A 21127-nucleotide genomic window follows, 5' to 3' on the forward strand; every position below is an offset into this window, starting at 1 on the left:
GGCAGAGTGTTCCTCAGATGGTCAGTTAATGCATGAACTGAGCATGCTCAAGGAATGTTGGCATTGGTGGCTGGAGGCACCCCACTGCCTTCCTAGCGCCTGAGGCACCACCAGGAGGAATGGTGCCATTTTGACAGTGTATTTCTTCGACTGGCGGGGCTTCGGCATCCCCACTTGCAACAGTATGATATCTAATGTGGGGGGGGGTGAGGAAGGAGAAGAAATGTGTGCCCCCCCCCATGGACTGCTAGCTATGCTCTGCAATTAATCATGATTAAAAATGTTAATCAAAATGCAGCCCTAGTTCTAATATAGAGCGATGGCAGACTATTCCATAGTGTAGGAGCTCTAACCTTGAGATGGAATGGGATAGTAAAAAGGCTACATTGAGAAGAATGGAATGTTCTCTGTGGGTTGTATAGAATAAGCATACTTGATAAAACAATAAAGACCAGTATAAAAAGGCAGATGGGTAATAAGCAACAGGGAGCCAATGCTCAGCTTGGAAGAAGGAGAAGGGGAGTGATGATATATTTTCTGTTACTGAGAAGCAGTGTGATAGCCTTTGAATTACTTCTAGTCTCCTTAAGCTCTAGAATAACAAATTGCAATCATCAGTAAATATTTACAGTAGTGCGAGAATCAAGACATGCAGCAGTGATCAAGAAAAGAAGAAATATAGCATATTTGCTTTAAGGCAAAAAAGTATTTTCTAACAGTTAACTTGTGAATTGAGTTCAAAGCCAGATACACCGGATCTTCCGAAAGCTACAGATCTCTTAGCTCCAGTGCTTATTTTTTTTAAATATGAAATGCAGCAGATCCAGCGTAACCTATTTCCACTTAAGAATCTTTTAGCACAGTCAGCACAAAATGATACATATCATATAATGAATAGATCATTCTCACTGACTGCCAGCATGTATACATTCCAAGGATTGTCAGAGCTACCCTAAACTTCAATATGTGAAATGAAGAGGTGGTTGTTTGTAAAATGGGGAAGAACAGTACAGAGAGTGGAAGCTGAAGACCCAAGATTTACCATCAGTACACCTAAGTGATTCTAAAATATATCCAAGGCCTGTTTTGTAGTGGGGGGGGGGGGTGGGACACACCATTTTTATCAATTAAAGAGTCTGGGAAGAAGCCATATTTCCTATGCATGGAGAGGTGGTGCGCATACAGCCCTATTACAGGACCTCTTGCTTTCATTTTTTTCACACATACAAATAAAATAACCCAGGGAGTCTCTCTCTCTTCTTCATACTACATTTTAAAGTGTACCCTTCAGATTTGTAAGGACTGTATTGTGCTTCAGCTGGCCTCTCTACCATAACAGTGAACACTGGTGCTTGCAGGCACTCAAAAGCAGAGCCTGTAGAACAGAATGTGGCACCCTGAGCCAACTTGCTTCATTGTCATCACCCCCCCCCCCCCTATATTAGCAGGACATCCCTTCCCATTGGCTCCCTGCTTTTCACAGCTCAGTATCTTTCTCTCCCCCCTCCCTGTGGCTCCAGCCACTCTCCGCCTTTCCTTTCCTGGTCCAGGGTCTGTCCCCCTCTCTCCACCCTGTGGCTTCAGCCCCCTCTCTCGCCTCCCCCATGGTCATGCAAACTTCCCATGGGTTGCCAGCAGCAGTAACAATAAAGCATGCTGCCTCTGGCCAGTCCCTATGTCTACCCTCTGCTGTGCCCTGCCTTCTCTGATGCAATTTCCTGTGGGTGAGATGCCACAGAAGGAAAACCCAGGAACCAGCCAAAGGCTACCTGTCATCATTGCTGCTACTGCGACAATCCACAGCAAATTTGCAGGACCATGGGGAAGAGATGCCAGATTGTAGTTGGGGGGGGGGAGGGGGAGAGAGAGGAAATGCATGCAGTAGCCAGTCGAAACAGCCTGTACATCTCAGCCCAGATCTATCTGCTTGCACTGTCTTATTGGCTACATATAAAACAAAGGTAAGATGGGTCAGTGACATGAAAGGCTTTGGTGCGGAGTCAGTGCCTCAGCTGGATCAATGGATAAGCCAGCTCTGCTTGGAACGGACACTGACAGTGGTTGAGTGAATTTTGGTTTTGGCGCTGAAACTGGCCCAACATCTGTATTCAACTTTGTTTCAGCCGCAAATGTGTGCTGTGTCCAGAAGCTCTCGCCTGAACTGAAGGAGCCCCCTTCCCAGGTCTACTGTACCTATCTCTCTCTCAACATGCATGTTCTACCTTCAGATTTGTGTTTTAACTCTAGAAATCACAGACAGAGGCAGCAATTCACACATGCCTGCAGCCAGCCTCTGATCCTTTCCTCTAAGAAACGCCCTGTCTAATGCAACTTTCAGTTTACAGCAGGGTAGGATGCATCAGAAGGAAGGTTCCACGCCTACAAGCTGCTAATGCTCCAAGGCCAATAGGTCTAGCAAGACAGCCAACATATACTTGATTGTGGAGGTGACAGATATGCCAAGTTTTATTATTATGTGTATACTGATTTTGTGGTCTTTTTTTTTTTTTTTTACACTTGATTTATTTATGGGGGGGGGGGGGGTTTGTTAGCTACCTAGATTTGGAGATAGTGTGGGATATAAATATCTAACTTGGTTAAAGATTTTGTACAATTAAAGCTGAATATCCTTTAAACTTCTGTCAAAAACATTGTCTGCTTCCAATGCAAACATATAGTCAAAAACCATTGTAAGAATATTATTTTCAACCCTCCCAGTCACTTTTATTAATAGTGCGCGCTGGGAGCTTCAAGTGTAGATCTTAGTTAAGATTTGTGTCTGTTGTAAATCTAAAATGCTCTTAGAACATAGGCTTTTTTCCTACTTTTTGTTAGTAACTGTTGATGTATTTCTTCTCAGTGTTCTCTCCTTGTTTTCCCTGCTCTAGTGGGCATGATATGTTATTGAGGTACTGTTTTTTATTATGTGTAATTTAATTTATGATACTTTGTATCATTATATTGTTTGGTAATATTTTATATTTATGCAATTTATAAGTAAAATTTAAAAAAATGTTTTCCATCTCTACCTGGGTTGGCAGCTGTGGCAATATGCATGCTTGTTCATCACTTTCATAATGTTGATAATCTTTTCACCAACTAGAAGTCACAATGCAGGTCTTGTGTTCCCATTGTCCAAATGGAATAGGTCCCTTCCTTTTTGTAAGTGGAATTTCTCAGCACTCCACATTGTTTGCTCAATTTGGGCTGCATCCACCTGACACCTCTACTTCTGACCAACAATTCATCTTGATACTGTGCACTGTGAGAAACAACTCACACTCAGGGAAGCTTCCCTTGACAAACCTGTTCTGAAAATTAGAAAGAGTAAGAAACTCAACAGTATTAAAATAAAACTATATTCAGTTGCTTTTTAACAGTGAGGATTAAAAAAAAATGGCACCTAGAAAGGCTGACAAACTCTTACACAGTAACATTCTCAGGAATTCTTACACTAGTCCAGTAAAAAGGTATTTCCTGCCTGCAATGAACTCAATAACAGCCAATTTAAGAACACAAGGCAAATCAGTAGAGATTTCAGGGCTGTTCATCGTCACAATAAGAAATATTTTAGAAAACCAAACCCTTAGAACTAAGAATAAAATGATTAGCGACTGTATACACCCAAGAAAAAAAAAACTTTTACAAAACAAAAATGTTACCTCTTTCATTTCATCTCTGCTTTCAGTTGTTTAAGACTCAGAGACTTTTTTTGCCTAGTTTTATTACATAAAAGCACAATTGTTCCATTTCAGTGACTTTCCCTACTTTATCATGGCACTAGCCTGGGCAGCTGTTAATGAGTCCGTGAAGTTTATTTTATTTTTTTGTTACATTTGTACCCCACGCTTTCCCACTCATGGCAGGCTCAATGTGGCTTACAGGGGGCAATGGAGGGTTAAGCGACTTGCCCAGAGTCACAAGGAGCTGCCTGTGCCTGAAGTGGGAATTGAACTCAGTTCCCCAGGACCAAAGTCCACCACCCTAACCACTAGGCCTCATCAAGAAAGGAGGACAGATTCAGATAACTTATTGGCCCTAGGATTTGTTGCCAAAGTAATACACATGGAAAGTCATTTTTTAAATGAAAGAAAACAAAATTCAACCCACTTTTTTTTTTTTAATAAAAACAAGTTATGAGTTTAACTGCCTTCATACAAAGGCTCCTAAAATAATCCCCTGTTGAGTACAAATGCTGTCATACAAAGTTGCTTCTTCGAATCCCGTGTGACTGTGCTTGTACTCTAATGTGGGTACATGCATATTTTATAAAATAAAATACATAGGTGTACAACAGCTCCACCCAAATGCAAACCCTGGGAGCACCTACACTTGCCCCCGTGGAAATGCCGACACAGCCCATTCAAAGTGTTTGGGCTGTGTCGGCATTAGTGTGCGGCTTAGTAAACGAGCTAGATCTCTTAAAAGTATACATGTTCTTGGTGGCACATGTGGAAATGGTTTTTATAAAATTGTGTAGGTACATGATAAAGTAAAAATCAAATTTGGTAATTTATTAGTCACAGCAATAAGCAAATTCATTATAATGCAAACAATATTCAAGGTACCAGACAGAGGAAAGCTTTAATTCATTAATTAGGATATAGATCCACAAACAAGAAGCAGTCTGACAGATCAAACCCACTTCTAATGAACACAAGTTTCTCACCTCGTTATACACTTTAAAAATATACCTTGTCACTTGATTGACACACGTGATTGATCCCAGTTCTTTAGCTTGCCCTAGCATGAGTTAGTCTGTTATCTTAATAGTGCACATCTTCTTAGAGGCTGGTTAGGACTTGACCTCTGTGCTCCCCACCCAGGCAGAGTCTCAAGCCATCTGTAGGTCTCGGGGTTTGGCAAGACCTTACATTCTTATTTTGAGCAGAGGGGTTGGGTCTGCAACACAGGCACCCTATATAAGAGGCTTGGGGAAACAAAACCTTCCCAGCCCTGACTGCAACCTTTCCTGCCCATTGGAAAACTGCCTTCCCATATTGCATTGCCCTTCCCTCTCACTCCTCTATCCTGCCACCTCCTTACAGCATCTTTTATTTCCCTTTTTCCACCTCTGCTTGGTCTTCTGTGCTAATTAAAGCAGAGTGAAGACGTGCAGTTCTGCATATCTTCCTGCGCCACGTCTTCCTATGCCAATCCTGGAAATTTGTCAGAGGAGGCAGGACTGGAAAGGAAGCAGTAGCGGTGCAGGGACAGCTGCGGTACTTTACATCTTCATTCCATGTTAATTAGCACAGACCTGGCAGAGGTGGAAACAGGATGAAAGGAAACAAAAGGTTCTGTAAGGAGGTGGCAGGATAGATGAAGCAGTAGCAGGGCAGGGAGAATTGTGGTCCCATGCATCTTCACTCTGCCTTAACCAGCATGGACTCGGCAGAGGTGGAAACAGGAGAAAGGGAGCCAAAAAGGTGCTGCATTGTGGTGGGGGTTAGATAGGTGGGGCATGCTAGCTCATGGTTGGGAAGAAGAGAAATGGGGCAAGACTGAATAGGAGGGGCGAGAAAGAAAAAAACAGGGGCAGTGCTAGCTGTGGTGAGACAGGGCAATACTGGATGGGAGGGGGCAGAGCGAAGCAGAGGCAACGTTTGATGGGATGAAGACAGAGACAGCAGAGAGGGGAAATACTGCAAGGGGGGAATCAGAGCTAGAGAGGGGCAATTCTGGATGGGGGAAGCTAGAAAGAGGAGCAGTGCTGCGTACCAAGGGGAGAGAGTGGAGATGCTGGATGATGGGGGAGAGTGCGCAGAATATTGCAGGGGAGGAGAAGGGAGATAGAGAGATTGGGCAATGCTGGATGGTGGGGCAAGGGAGAAAGATGAGGAGATTCTGGATGATAGAGGTGGGAGAAAGTGAGAGAAACGAGAAGTTGGATGACAAAAGGAGAAAGACGAGAGGAGATGCTGGATAAGCAAGAGACAGACAAAGGAGATGCGGGCTGGTGGTGGAGAGAGGAGAAACGAGAAGATACTGGATGGCAGGTGGTAGAGAGAAAGAAAAAAATGCTAGATGGCAGCGGTAGAAAGAGAGAGAAAAGTTAATGAAAGGCTGGAGAATAAGAGGAAGGAGAAAGAGAGGTTCAGGGTGAGGGAAAGAGATGGAAAGTTGTAAGTAGACGCGATACAGAGGGCGATAAGACTGGATAATATGAATGAAATCTGAATGGATACAGTCAGAAAAATGGAATAAAGCTGAAAGGAACAGATCAGTGTTGGAGTTGGATGTAGTGGAGGAAGTGAGAAGATGAAGAAAGAAGACAGGAGAAAAATGACAAATGGACAGGAGACCCTTGGAAAGAGAGTTAAAAGAAGACAGAAAAGCTGTAACCAGAAACTGGAACCAACACAAAAAAATTAAATGTCCAGACAGCAAATGTAAAAGAAAATAAAAAGTGTTTTATTTTAAATGTAGAATGAAGTAATGTGGTAGCTATGTTAGTCCACTTTAAAAGTCAATAAATATAAATAAAAGGAAAAAAAATAAGGTGATACCTTTTTAAACTAGGCTTCGAAGGCCAAAACCACCTTCTTCAGGTCAGGACAGTATACTGCTGTTGTATGTTTGTCCTGACTTAAGGAATGAGGTTTTGACCTTCAAAGCTAGTCAAAAGTGTAATAAGTTTGTCCAATAAAACAGTATCACCTTATTTTCTGTTTTCATTTTATTTATTTTTATCTGTAACAATTGGAATATGTCAGTTTTTAACATTTGCATCTGCTATCTTTATATTTTGCACAGTTCAGAGGGATATATGTCACTGTTTCTATTTCTCTCTTGTACCGTATACACAGTCTGGCTTCTAAGGGGTTCAGTTTAATTTTTGTCTACGTATTTCTATTTTTTTAGCTCGTGGTTATTTATTCTATACTTGATGAGGGTCTACTTGTGTTCATGTGTGAAAAAAAAAGAATTTTCTTTTAGCACTGAATGTACAGGATTGATCTGTATTAATTCAGCTTGTTTAGTGTTCCAATAGGTATATTGATGTTCTAGTGCCCACTGCAGTGTTGATGGTGCTGCCTTTTTGGAAGAAGGCCCATGTGTGGCCACTGGAAGTTAATACTGTTATAGTATGATACAATTGCTTTATAGGCCCTGAGTGATTTTGTAGGGTTTTCTATTACTGCACAGCATGCATGGTACTGGATTTTGGATTTAGACTTAGCTCATGCCCCTTTCAGTTCTAGTTGAATGTGTGTTATATTCAGGTACAGTAGTAATTTTCCTATCTATGAAGGGCTTACTGTCTGTTTGTACCTGAGGCAATTGAAGGTTAAGTGACTTATCCAAGATCTCAAGGTGCAGTAGTGGGATTTGAACCCTTGCTTCCCAGGCTCTCAGATTGCTGCTGTAAGTATTTGGTACAGCTAATACATATAAAACATTCCAAACATGTTTGGTAACTAAACAATAAAGTCCAGCAGAATAGTAGTGACCATTTAGCAACCTCCCCCCCCCCCCCCCCCCACACACACACACACAAAAGAAAACCCTTGTGATGGGCAAATCATTTTATAGTTGCCACTAACTACAAGATTTCCGTTACAGTATGCTGAACATATTTGTTCATATGACCAACAGGCAGATACTGGACTAGAGAGCTAGGGCTGACTGGGAACCAAGTGTTAAGTACTTCCATATATTTCTAGAATAGTGCAAATATTCTGTTTAATAGGTTGCATTAGATTGGTGCATTATTTTGATTTTATTTTGGGCACATGATTCCTGGAGTGTATTCACTGTGCATATTACACATCAGTAACAGAGGTACTGGGGAGACAGCTGATACAGCTGCAACAGAGTCACAAAGTGAAGGACTCCTTCCTTACTGTGTTCAAAAGTGTCCCACTGTTCTTTTACTGCTGACTTAGGTGTTGCTCCCAACTGCAAGGTTTTAACTTGTTCTGTTCAGCTGCACTCCACCACATACCTCACCCTAGCCACGCCCCATAGCCTTAACCCCACCAGCGTTGCCAGGTCCACATTTTTCCTGCAGAAGGCTCCTTGCGATAATTATTGTAAAGTCGCAGGTCACAACTGTTTGGGCAGGTTTCACCACCGCAGCACATGGGTTGACTGATGTTCCCATTCTGTCTGCGCTTGGTCAAATTTGACCGATAGGAGGGTGAGGGAGGCGGGATCTAGCCGACTATTAAACACCTTGCCCCCCTCCTGTGCCCAGGCGCTTCTATCTGCTAAAGTAAATGAACGATTATGGAAAGAGTGGTAGAAGAAGGTGAAACCACCAGATTGTTTTCTGATATAGTGTTATTGTGAGAGTACCAAAGAAGCTGTTATCTCTTTCTGTTTGGGTTTTGGGGCCCAAGGGCTGTTGCAGCCTCCGCCGCTGTTCACTTTCTTAAGCAGGGCGCAGTGGCCATGCCCTGTGTGGTACGAGCATGCCTCAGGTTGTTCCAGACCAGAGGAGCAAGTTCGAGAATGAAGAGTTCTTCGGGAAGCTGAGCTGTGTGTGCGAGTTAAGATAAGGCAGAAGATAGTTAATTTTAAAAAGAACAAGATGGCAGAGGGGAACGCACAAAGAAGTCACATTTATACTGAAGGCATATTCACTGTTGAATGGAAGAGACCACTAAGGATGAGCGATTCTGTGGGCGGGCGTGTGTGTGTGTGTGAGAGAGACGAGGGAGCCGCGCAATAATATCCAAAGGCGAGCATTTCAGCTGAAGACTTTAAAAAAACGGCATTCATTGAGTTGAAGCAGTGGAGACTGTGGAGCAGAATGTGCTGGTAAACAGCTATTGCTGCTGTGACCTGGGTGGGTGGTGGGGGTGTTGGGTCTGTGTTCATGTGCTCCACTCTCACCTGTTGCTGTCCTGTTCCCGCCCCCCACTTGCTCCTGTTTCAGTTCTTTGTTCATTCACTTTGTTAATCTGGTCTTGGGTTTAGCCTTGGCTTTATTTTTTTAGATGCGCTTTCTTCACGAATTGGTCCCAGAATCAAGTGGTCATATCTTTGAATGGCTGTCTGGTGCCGTCCGTGCACACATTGCACGCTTACCGGTGTCCGGTTAGTACTTGGTACTTCTGGGTTAAGTTCCTGTCTGCTATCGCTCATTACCTGGGGGTCTGTTCTTTTCCCCTCTTTGCTAGACTGTACTATTGGTTTGTGAAGCATGTATACTTGGTGCTTCTGTATATTAAAAATGTGGACTCTGCTAAGTGTGCACTGACCCATCAGAACAAGAGTGCCTGTCTTCCAAGAAACACCTGGGGTTCCACTTGTTTCTTTCCCTACAGAAAACAAAATGTGAGGGTTAAACCTAACCTTGTCCTGTGTGCTTGCTGCGTTTATGTACCAGCTCCGAAGAGGTGAAGGTGACGGTAGCCGAGAAGTTCCCATGCCATGGATGGTCAAGGTACAGGGTGTGGGGATACAGGGAATTTAAGGTGGATTTATCTAAATTCTGGACCTCTTGGCCATCTTTCCACTGTTAGTTTTGAAGCCACTGAGTTGGTTTTCCAAAGTTTGTGTATAAGTGTTATTAAAAGTCTAGTTTCCAAACTTCCTGTTTTGAGGCAGATGGGCGTGTTAAATGTTAGATGAAGAAGGTAACTTTTGAGCACGATATACAATTTGTAGATAGAATGTATTTGGATACAGGCAGCAGATGATGTTTTGTATATTCCTGAGAATCTAGCATGTGATGTTTTTGTTCTTTCCTGAGAAAGTAGCAGAATAGCAGGTGATGTTTGTACATTCCTGAGCAGGTTCACGAGCTGTTCATGTAGAGTTGTTCTTGTAAGCAATGCATGATCATGGTTGTGTAAGCAAAATGTAACCAATAGTAATGATAATACATGTAATATCCATGAATATTCATAGAGTATATAAGAAGGGGATTGACTCCCAAATAAAGAGTTTTTTGCCCAGACACACGAGAGGAGAGTTATTTTGCAACATCTGGTGATCCCCGACGTGATCGGTGAAAACGTGACGTACTTACTACGACTGGAACAGTCAGCGCGCCATTCCTTCTACGGAACACTGTAAGTATGGGGGGAAATTTAACATCATCACATAAACAACATGCACAGGAGCTATATACTATAACGCAAGATATGGTTCCTCCCGAAATCCAATAACTCTTAAAGATATAGAGCGTTTAATTGAGGAAATAGTTTGTCAATGTCCCTGGTATCCAGAGAAGGGATCATTCGATCCTCAAACATGGGAAAAGATAGGGCAGCAGTTTCGTTTAGAGCCTAGAGTTTCGACTCCTATATTATTGACTTGGAGAGAGATATATTCTACTATAGTAATTCTCTCTTCTGGATTGACAGGCATTACTAACGAAAATATATCCAACAAATTGCCAGGCAAGACCTGGTCTCTTTTACCTCCCGCGACTCTTGGACCTACACCTTCTCCTCCTTCTTGTCGGCTGGCCACCGATATGGGAAGGGAAGAGCAAAACAAAACTCCTGACTTTACTACTACTACCCCTAATAAACCAATTGAAAATATCCAAAACAACAACGCTAATGATAGCGTTATTATTACCAAAACACCAAAGAGCGTAGAACGACCTAGTTTAATTCAATTAGGTATACAGCAAGCACGAAAAAATGGTGAATTCATTTGGAACGATGATCTATGGGATAATTCGGAACCTAATCCTAATTTATACCCAGTTACTAGAACTACAACAATAGAGGCAGGGAACGAAACACATCATGCAGAATGGACTGCTCTACCTTATCAAGTTTTGAGAGAATTACGTAGAGCTATCGTAGAATCAGGTTTAAAAAGTTCATTTGTTCAAGGCATGATAGAAGGGATTAGTAACGGTTACTTAATGACTCCAAAAGATTGGAAAGACCTTTTCCGTATGCTGTTAACTCCTGCGCAATATGTAGTGTGGGATAATGAATATAAGCAAGCAGCACAACTTATCACTGGGACTAATTTGGTGCCTGATCAAATTTATGGATCGGGACCATTTTCAACCCTTGATATGCAAATTCAACAAAACGATACCTGTTTTCAAGCCATAGGCACTTGTATCTTGCGAGCATTTAAAAGAACACCAGAAGGGAATAAACCAACAAAATCTTTTGCATCAATTAAACAGGGTGCAACCGAATCTTACCTTCAATTTGTTAATCGATTGCAGGAAGCTGTAACTAGGCAAATTGATAATCTTGATGCGCAAACAGAGTTATTGATTAAATTAGCCCAAGAAAATGCAAATTCAGATTGCAAAAAGGCATTGCAGACTGTAGCTCATCGCCCAGGAATTACTTTAGCAGATTTATTGAGCGCATGTGCAGATGTGGGGACTCATGGTTATTCTATGAATTTGTTAGCAGGAGCTATACAAAAAGGTAATAAGCCACAGGGGACGTGTTTTAATTGTAAGAAACCAGGACATTTTCGAGCTCAGTGTAGAGCCCCAGGAGGGGGTGCCAACTTTGCAAAAGGACCTTCTCGACCTTCTCGAAAATGTCCTCGATGTCAAAAAGGATATCATTGGGCCAATCAATGTCGCTCTAATCCAATTAATTCCACACCGCCACCCCCAAAAAACTTTGCTCCGGGTTAACTCCTAACCTCGGTCCAAAGGGAGTGCAAGGGTCTTTTGCTCATAGTACTACTGCTACACAAGGTAGTGCAGGAATTGACCTTATTGCAGCGGAATGTAAAACTGCCATCTTACCTCATGAAGTTTTGGTATATAATACTACCTTTAAAGGACCCATTCCAGCGGCTACTGTAGGTTTAGTATTACCTCGCTCCTCTGCATCGAAGGCAGGTATTCATGTTATCCCTGGAGTTATTGATGCTGATTACACAGGCATTGTTAAAATTCAAGTATGGTCCTCATCACCTTTAACAATTTCTCCCGGGGACTCGTGGGCACAATTAATTATTTTACCATATTTTACAGCACCTATTCCTTCTACTGTCTCTCGTACAGGGGGCTTTGGATCTACGCGACAGGTAAGTGCAGTTTTAAAACCGGTTTCTAATGCACGACCCACTGCTCAAATTTTATTGCAACAAAAGCCCTTTGTTGGTATATTAGATACCGGGGCGGATGTTTCTGTCATAGCTTATAAACAATGGCCTGTGGAATGGCCCATTGAAGATACTTCACATGTGACAGGAATAGGGGGAACTCAGTCAGCCTCCCAAAGTTCTCAATGGTTATCTATTACATATCCTAACGATACCAAGGTTCTAGGACATATTAAGCCCTGTATTTTACAAGTACCCTTTAATTTATGGGGTCGTGACCTTTTGGAACAATTAGATGCATCATTGATCCTACCTGATTAACAGTTCATAAATATGTCTTTTTCTCTTCCTTTGGAATGGAAAACTGACAAACCTGTTTGGGTAGAGCAGTGGCCGATTACCAGAGAAAAACTGTTGATTTTACATCAATTGGTGGAAGAACAATTACAATTAAATCACATTGAGCCTACCAATTCTCCATATAATACTCCGGTATTTGTGATCAAGAAAAAATCCGGAAAATGGAGATTTTTACATGACCTACGAGCTATTAATGCGATTTTAGAACCAATGGGCCCGTTACAATGTGGTATTCCAAATCCTAATTTGATTCCTTATGATTATCAATTAGCTATTATAGATCTGAAGGATTGTTTTTTTTCAATTCCTCTCCAGGAAAAAGATTATAAATACTTTGCTTTTACTGTACCTGTTTACAATAATGCACACCCTACTACTAGGTATTGTTGGAAAGTTTTGCCCCAGGGAATGTTAAATTCACCCACTATTTGTCAATACTATGTTCATCAAGCCTTGCAACCATTTCGTGCCTATTTCCCTCAACTTTTGGTATATCATTATATGGATGATATACTAATTGCAGGGATAACTCTTCCCCCTTCTTGGAAATCTACTTTAATTTCTATCTTGGCCTCCTCAGGATTAACAATTGCCTCAGAGAAGGTTCAAGAAAAGGAACCCTATTTATATCTAGGTTTCCGTATGACTAAAGCTGCAGCCCAACCTGTCGCTCCTCATCTCAATTTACAGTCTCCCACGACATTACATCAATTACAAGAGATTTTAGGAAATCTCAATTGGTTACGTCCCTACTTGAAACTTCCTACAGAATTTTTACAACCCCTGTTTCTCGCATTAAAAGGTCATAAAACACCTGCTGAATTAATTACACTCACTGCATCGCAACAAACAATTCTGTCACAATTGGATCAAATCTTACAAACAAAATGGACAGATAGACGAGATGCATTTGCCCTTTTTTGTTTTTGCGTTCTCAAAGACCCCACCCACCGACAACCGTTTGGTGTCTTATATCAAGATACAACTCCTCCGAAATTGATAGAATGGGTCTATTTACAGAATACTCTCCATTCTACTATTACACAATGGCCCCAGCAACTAGCCTTGCTGATTACTAAAGCTCGAGAGCGAGCAACATTCATGACTGGTTTCGACATTCTTAAACTCATCATTCCTCATTCTTTGTGGCAGTGGGAAAAAATGATTCAGTTCTCCGACGACTTGCAATTTATTTTAGCCACTTATGTTGGTATTATAGATTGCCACTATCCTAAAGACCCTCGCATACAGGGCACATCCATTTTGCCAATCACTCTTCATGATCCCATTTCTTTACGTCCACTCCCTACTGCTCTCACCGTCTTTACAGATGGTAGTCCCACTCGTGGGGTGGTTACTTGGTACAATCTGAACAAATGGCACGTCAAATTTACCTCTCCACAAACCTCTGCTCAACGTTCAGAGCTTGCTGCCATCATCCTGGCTCTTTCTTTATTTTCAGATCAACCACTGAATCTTATTGTTGACAGTCAATATTGTGCTAATCTTGTCCGTCGCATGCCCGACAGTTATGTATCATTCAAAATGGATGCCTCTTTTTATGCTTTACTGTTAACCCTCCAAGGTTACTTGGAGAATCGCCTTTCTTCTCTCTTTATAGGTCATATCCGCAGTCATCAACCTTTTCCTGGTGGTCTGTCTGAAGGGAATGCTCGAGCGGATCGCCATCTTCATTTTTTCTCCACAGCACACTGCAGTCATGAACTTCATCATCAAAATGCACCTAGCCTAGCTCGCCAGTTTCAAATTTCTTTAGAAGAAGCTAGAGCTATTATCAAAAATTGTCCACAATGTTCCTTTTCAGCTCCTACTACCTTTTTTCCTGGAGTTAATCCTCGTGGTCTGGAAGTTAATAGCCTCTGGCAAATGGACGTTACTCACTTTCCCCCTTTTGGTCAATGGTCTAAGCTTCATGTGGTTGTTGATACTCATTCTGGATTTTTGTGGGTCACTGCACAAAAAGGGGAAACTACATCTCATGTCCGCTCTCATCTTCTCCAAGCTTTTGCGGTCATGGGTGTTCCTAAAACTCTCAAGACAGACAATGCCCCTGCTTATACTTCCACCTCCTTACAGGAGTTCCTGACCCTCTGGCATATTGAGCACCTTTTTGGTATCCCCTATAACTCCACTGGTCAAGCTATTGTTGAACGTGCTAATCGCACACTGAAAACTGCTTTAAGTAATCTGACTACAAAAAAAGACGGTATTCTCCGTCATAGAGTAAGCATTGATGAATGCTTAGCACAAATCCTTTACACACTGAATCATCTCAATCTCATCAATAATCCTGCTACAAAAACTTTTTCTTCCAGATTTGAACAACATTTTCGTACTCCTGCCCCACCTTTATCTCGTCCTTTGGTCATATACCGACAACTACCTTCTGATCAGTGGAGTTCCCCTGTGCCTCTCCTTACCTGGGGTCGTGGTTACGCTGCTGTTCAAACAGATTCTGGCCCGGTGTGGATTCCAGCAAAGTGGGTGAAACCTCATGTCGTGGCATCAAGGTCTTCACAACCCAATTCCCAATTTCACACTCACCCTTCAAGGACCGCAGATGCAAACACGCAAACGGTCAGTGACTCGTCAACCTAATGCTCCTGTTACTTGGGGACAAATTAAAGCCTTGAGTCAACAAGCTACAGAGACTTTAGAAAAAGCTCATATTGAAAAGACTGATGATAACTTCGTAGTGGCTATTATTGCAGCGCTTAATGCTAATTCCATTACATTGCTTCTACTGTGTTGTTGTTTGTACATACCTTGTGGACAGTCACAATTACTTCCCACAAAAAATATTTGGGAAGCGTTTGCAATTTCACTGAACCAAACTGATTTCTGTCTTTCTCATCAAAAGGCAGTTGGAGAAGTTTTGGCAACTTGCCTGATTCCAGTATGTCATGATCCTAAAGATATGCAAAATGATACTTGGTTTTATTCACAGCTTCCTGTTAATTCATCCTATCGAAATGCTTCTTATGAATACCATAATTGGGGAACACAAACCCTGTTGCCGCCTACTTTGGCAATGCATGTGAGAACCAATCAAATAGCTAGTATCAATATGACATGTGCTCGTATGGTTAATTGTACCCGATCAAATTGTGTTAATTTTGGACCAACTTTGTTAAATTGTAGCTCCTACGAAAATGTTTCATATATTTATAAATTTACTCATTTACCCCCTGGTTGGTTTTGGTCATGTGGAATGTATACCTTTAATTATATTCCAGCTAATATATCTGATGGTACTACATGCTGTCTAAGTCGACTCACTATGGTACTTCCCAGTAAACATATTTTATTTTCTAACTCCTCACATATGCGATCCAAGCGTATGACCCTTGCTGCCAATTGCAATGATAATGTTAAATTTCTGAGTCAAACTGAATATCTGGCACTTGCATTTTCATTAATAGGTGTCCCTGCATTGGCAGCGGCAAATGCAAAAAATATTCGTGAATTAGCCTGTTGGGCAATTAAATCAATCAATGCAACCTCCACTGCTATTAGTTTACTTAATGCTGAGCAACAGCAATTACGTCATGGAGTTTTACAAAATCGAGCAGCCATTGATTATCTTTTATTACTTAACCATCATGGTTGCGAAGAGTTTCAGGACATGTGCTGTTTTAATTTATCTGACAATTCAAAGGCCATTGACAAACAATTAGCTTTCCTACGGAATTTAACTACTCATATTACTATTCATAATAACCTACTCTCTGATGTATGGGATCAATTGTGGCAATGGATCCCTTGGACCTGGCTCCGCCCTATTATCCAGTATTTAGTCATTGGTATTTTTGTTTTCACTATTTTTTGCTGTTGTATACAATGCATTCCTAACCTTTTTTCTTTATGTTTTCCTCGTCCATTCGCTCCAACACGTCACTCTGCTCAATATGTTTATAAGCTATTACAAACATCTCCACCTCCATCTCCAGCTGGCACACCACGGAGATTTCATTAAAAAAAAAAAAAAAAAAGGTGGAGATGTAGATAGAATGTATTTGGATACAGGCAGCAGATGATGTTTTGTATATTCCTGAGAATCTAGCATGTGATGTTTTTGTTCTTTCCTGAGAAAGTAGCAGAATAGCAGGTGATGTTTGTACATTCCTGAGCAGGTTCACGAGCTGTTCATGTAGAGTTGTTCTTGTAAGCAATGCATGATCATGGTTGTGTAAGCAAAATGTAACCAATAGTAATGATAATACATGTAATATCCATGAATATTCATAGAGTATATAAGAAGGGGATTGACTCCCAAATAAAGAGTTTTTTGCCCAGACACACGAGAGGAGAGTTATTTTGCAACAACAATTGTTTTTTTTTTTTGAGGGGGGGGGTTAAGTAAAATGCTGCCATTAATCTGAATCCATGTAACAAAATCAATCTATGCATTGCTACCATGTAGGATCACATTTTTCTACAGATTACAAGTGGTAAATAACCTTTAAACAAATTTCAGGCTGTGTATGCTTTTTATAATGAAATGACTGAGCTGAAATACTAAGCTGAAGAAAGACAGAGGGCCCAGGAGCAATACACAGGTGAGGCAGCTGAAGTCATGCCCAAATGTAGCCCAACAATTTGTAACACCAAAAATAGCTAGGGGAGGGGAGCAGGCCTCCCCTCCCCCACGCCTCATATTGCTATTTTTGGTCATGACTTGGGCTGGAAAATTTTTCACCATCTGGCAGTGGCAACTCTAAGCCCCACCCACTTTAGCCTCCCCACCACCTATGTTCTGTAATCTTTAACTAACCTTTAATCTACTTATTTGAACACTTAATGAAATTATTTTCAAAGGGAAAAATCTTTTTAAAAATAACACTAAAAAAAAGTCTTGCGTTTACAGATTCAAAGTTGGGCACCTACAGTGCCAGAGCAAGTCAATACATTGAAACATAAACTTGAATGTAATTACAAGAACATAGGAGACGCTTCATAGGCTCATAATGAATGACGCACTTTACTAGACACATACTAAGCTTATTGCGAATTAGAGCTCTGAATTAGACAGGCCAAGAGCTGGAATCTCCTTATGGTTTTCAGAGCGGGTCCTATGCCCTAGCAGCTCACAGATCAGGCCAACATGGGGACGTCAACGAGATGTATTGACGTCTCCAAGTAAGGTGAGAGACAAGCAACCAACCCTCTTCCTCCCCTGCTGCCACCCGCATCTCTATTTCTCTCTCGAGCTCCGTCCTATCCCCGCAGTGGCAAATTGCAATTCTTACAGCGTGACGCTACTACGATCAACCCAAAAGGTTCCGTGACTCCCCTCCCCCTCCAGACACAACGGCTTTCTCTCCAGCTGCTTGCATCGGCCCCCCCCCCCCCCTGTGGCGCAACTTCCTGTTTCCGGCAGAGTGGGGTGGGACGGACGCGGCGGCAGGGGAAAAGTTGTGGGGTATTTCAGGTAAAGTGTGTAAACTGTTGCTGCTGCTGGCGATTCAAAATTCAAGTCTAAGGGTAGGACCCAGAGTGGCGGGCCTTAAGAATGATGGAGAGGAGAAAAGAAAGAGGAGGAGGAAGAGGGGACATCCTGGGCTGGGGTTAGTGGATCAGAGAGAGATACCGGGCTTGTGGAGGAGCAGAGTCGAGAGATACCGGACCGGCTGGACAGAGGCGGCGGGGTGGGGTGAGGGAGAGTGGAGCAAGAGACGCCGGACTACAGACAGGCGAGAGAGGGGGAAACAGTGGACTGAGGAGACTGGAAGAGAGAGATGCTGTGTATGTGGAGCAGAGGATGGACACCTGGATTGGGAAAACTGGAAGAGAGATGCCACAGGGGTGGAAGAGATCAGAGGGGAGAGATGCAAGACGGGGGTAGGGAAGAGGAGGAGAAGATTGATGACAAACCACAGATAGGGAGGAGAAAGGGAGACATGCTGGACTGGAAGAGAGAGGTGTCAGCCCACAGGGGAGCAAGGTCCTTGAATACTGTGGGGTGCTTCTAGTGAAGGTAGCCAGATGCTTGTGTTATGCACAAAATGTGGGTGTGACTTGATATGTCTGTCAGCACCAGAGTACTGGTGGTATCTGTGTGCTGTCACGTCTGCTTGTCAGCATTCTGGAGCAGTGTAGCAGAAAGAGACAGCAAAGTTGATTGGGCCAGGGCCTGTGTGGCTCCACCCTACTGATTCCATCTCTTTATGAAAGCCACAAATCCAAAACCATTTTCCCACCTATAGGCACATAATGGACTTCAGATATCTTTTTGGAATGGGTATTTTTGATTGCAGGGATGTAAAGTTTACTCTTTAACCAAATGTACCTAAATTGCAGAAACTTTAATTGCCAAGTATGATTATTTATCTTTCTGCAGATCTCCCAGGAGATAAAGATGACGTTTCAGTGGACAGTAGTGGCCTCATTCCTTTATGCCGAAGTAGCAATCCTTTTAATATTGTGTATTCCATTTATCTCCCCTCTGAGGTAGGCTTACAATTTACACTGATAACCCATAAATAATATTTTTAAACTGTTTTGTACTTATTTTTGAAGTGTACTTATTTTTGAAGTAACATACTGTATAGGTCTGGCAAGGCTTGAGTCAGGGGAGGCACTGACTTAGTGTCCCAAAAGCCTGGCTCGCTGGTTTATTCTTCACAGCAGCCAGAATGTGCTCTTTTCTGGCCACTAACTGCCTTCCTTGTGTTGCTGCTGGCACAACAATTTTAAACATGAAATCAGGTACTTCTTGTTTTCACGATTAAATCTGAAATCCCTTGGAATCCACTCCCTGTTGGGCCAGTAGGCTTGACATGACCACCCCCAATGTAAGTCTGCCCCAAAGCTCCTGCCATTTCCAAACCTCCCTTAAAGCTCACCCCTTCTCCCCACCCTGCACATCAGCTTGACATTCCTCCTTGAAATCCCAACTCACCTCAAGAGTTTCGGGAGTGACGGGCAGGAGCCATCCCCACTTGCTTCAGGTCTGGTAGTTGTCATCTTCAGAGTGGCGCTGCTGAGCCCTAATGGTACTCTTGCAGTTAGGGGTTCAAGCTGCCATACGGACAGGCAAGGGAGCAGGCTGGATGGGAGCTGATGCAGGTGGGTGGAAGGGAGCTGATATGGACAGGTGGGGGAAGCTGGCTAGTTGGCTTGCCAGAAAGGAGTTATGGGGGGGGAGGTGCCCCACAGTCCTTTGAGCGGGATCTTTATGTATAAATACCATTGCAAGAAAACTATACAGTATATTGTAAAAATACTGAAAAGTATGCATGATGTATATGAAAGCTGTTGGGGTGAAATTATCTCATGGTTAAAGGTGACAGGAGATTGATTTTTTTTTTTTTTAAATAGTGATTACTGTGAAACATATTGTCGCACACTGGAAGAACACTTAAAATCTTGTACTGCAGCGGTATGCTTGTACTGTGAATATGAAGGGGTGCTATAGGAAAATCAGAGAAGTTCTAATGAGTGTAAAAACTAGTGAGCCAAGCTAGACAATTTTGTACTCAATGAGATTGTATACAGGATTTGGATCTTGTTGAGATTTGGTTATATGTTAAGGAAAACTGCTAATAAAGAGATTTGAACTAAAAGAAGAATATACAATACAACTTTATTTTAAATGTGATGCATTTCTAGTGGTGCTGTACATGTTGAGCTATGTAGGAATTAAATGCATTAGTTGTATAACAGGATTTCCCAAACCTGACTTGGTGAGCACAGCTAGTAAGATTTTCAGGACATCCACAGTGATATATTTGCATTTGCTGCACATCAAATGTATGCACATTAATCTCCTTATGCATATTCTGCATAGGATTGAAAACCAATAGGCCATGGGGGTCACATGTATAGATTTGGTAAACCCTGTATATTAACATTCAATGACTGTTGCAGCATGGTATTTCTGTTTCTATACCACTTTTCTCCAAAGAGACTCAGTGGTTTAAAACTAAGGGATGTTTTGCTCAAACTACAGACCAGTTTAATTATTTGATTACTTCCTGGTGGAGAATGTGCCTTCCTTTGTATTCTGACTTATATTCACTAGCCTAGTGTATTTTTAAAACTGATTGGCCTGGTGCCACACAATTTGACTCGAATCTGTTATGGCTAAGTCTAGTTTTACTTTATATTTTGAATTGTTTTGAATATTTGAGAGATTTTTCTGTTCATATTCCCCTGACAAAAGAGTACAGGAATTTAGTGGGGACTCTTTCACCTTCCCATAGCATACAGATTCAAACCAGACTATTGGAATGGACCTTTGATGTACTCTGAGCACTTTGTGTTGTTTCCATACTCAACGTTTGCAATGTGTTTCAACTTTCTTTTATATGTTCAGTCATAAAGTATGAATACTTTGATTTTGGGTGAAAAGTTAAATGTTTAGTATCTCTTAACATCAATTATTATAAGATTCGACCTCTTTTTATACTTTATAAATTTTATATATCAGAAAAAAAATCTCATAAATTTGTTATATGTGCTCAGAAATTAAAATGTGCAGAATTTGTATTTATGAAGACTGTCAGCGCTCAATTTCCATCATAGCACAGTCCCATAGATTTGTCTATTAAGTAAAGTCCTTTCAATTCTATATATCCAAAGAAGTCAGTGTATATATTTATATATCTCCAACTTATCTTTCGCTTGATGATATCACAATCTTCCACTGTCATTGGCGTTCTGATCCATCCGACTTCATCTATTAGCTCCAACGTTACCACGTCCGGCTTCATCAGGGATTCTTCATTGTAACATGGTTAAGGTGACA

General features: G+C 41.7%; 1 protein-coding gene across 1 annotated transcript in view; it reads left to right on the forward strand.

Moving 5' to 3' along the window:
* DUS4L (dihydrouridine synthase 4 like) overlaps positions 1-21127 on the forward strand; it is a gene marked incomplete at its 5' end in the record, with an annotated part of 100766 nt that overhangs the window by 21325 nt on the left and 58314 nt on the right. Inside the window, one exon of the mRNA XM_030216755.1 lies at positions 18737-18828. Coding sequence (XP_030072615.1) covers positions 18737-18828 — 92 coding nt within the window. The remainder of the gene's footprint in view (positions 1-18736; positions 18829-21127) is intronic.

The sequence above is a fragment of the Microcaecilia unicolor genome, chromosome 10, assembly GCF_901765095.1.
Source record: "Microcaecilia unicolor chromosome 10, aMicUni1.1, whole genome shotgun sequence".
Classification (NCBI taxonomy): domain Eukaryota; kingdom Metazoa; phylum Chordata; class Amphibia; order Gymnophiona; family Siphonopidae; genus Microcaecilia; species Microcaecilia unicolor.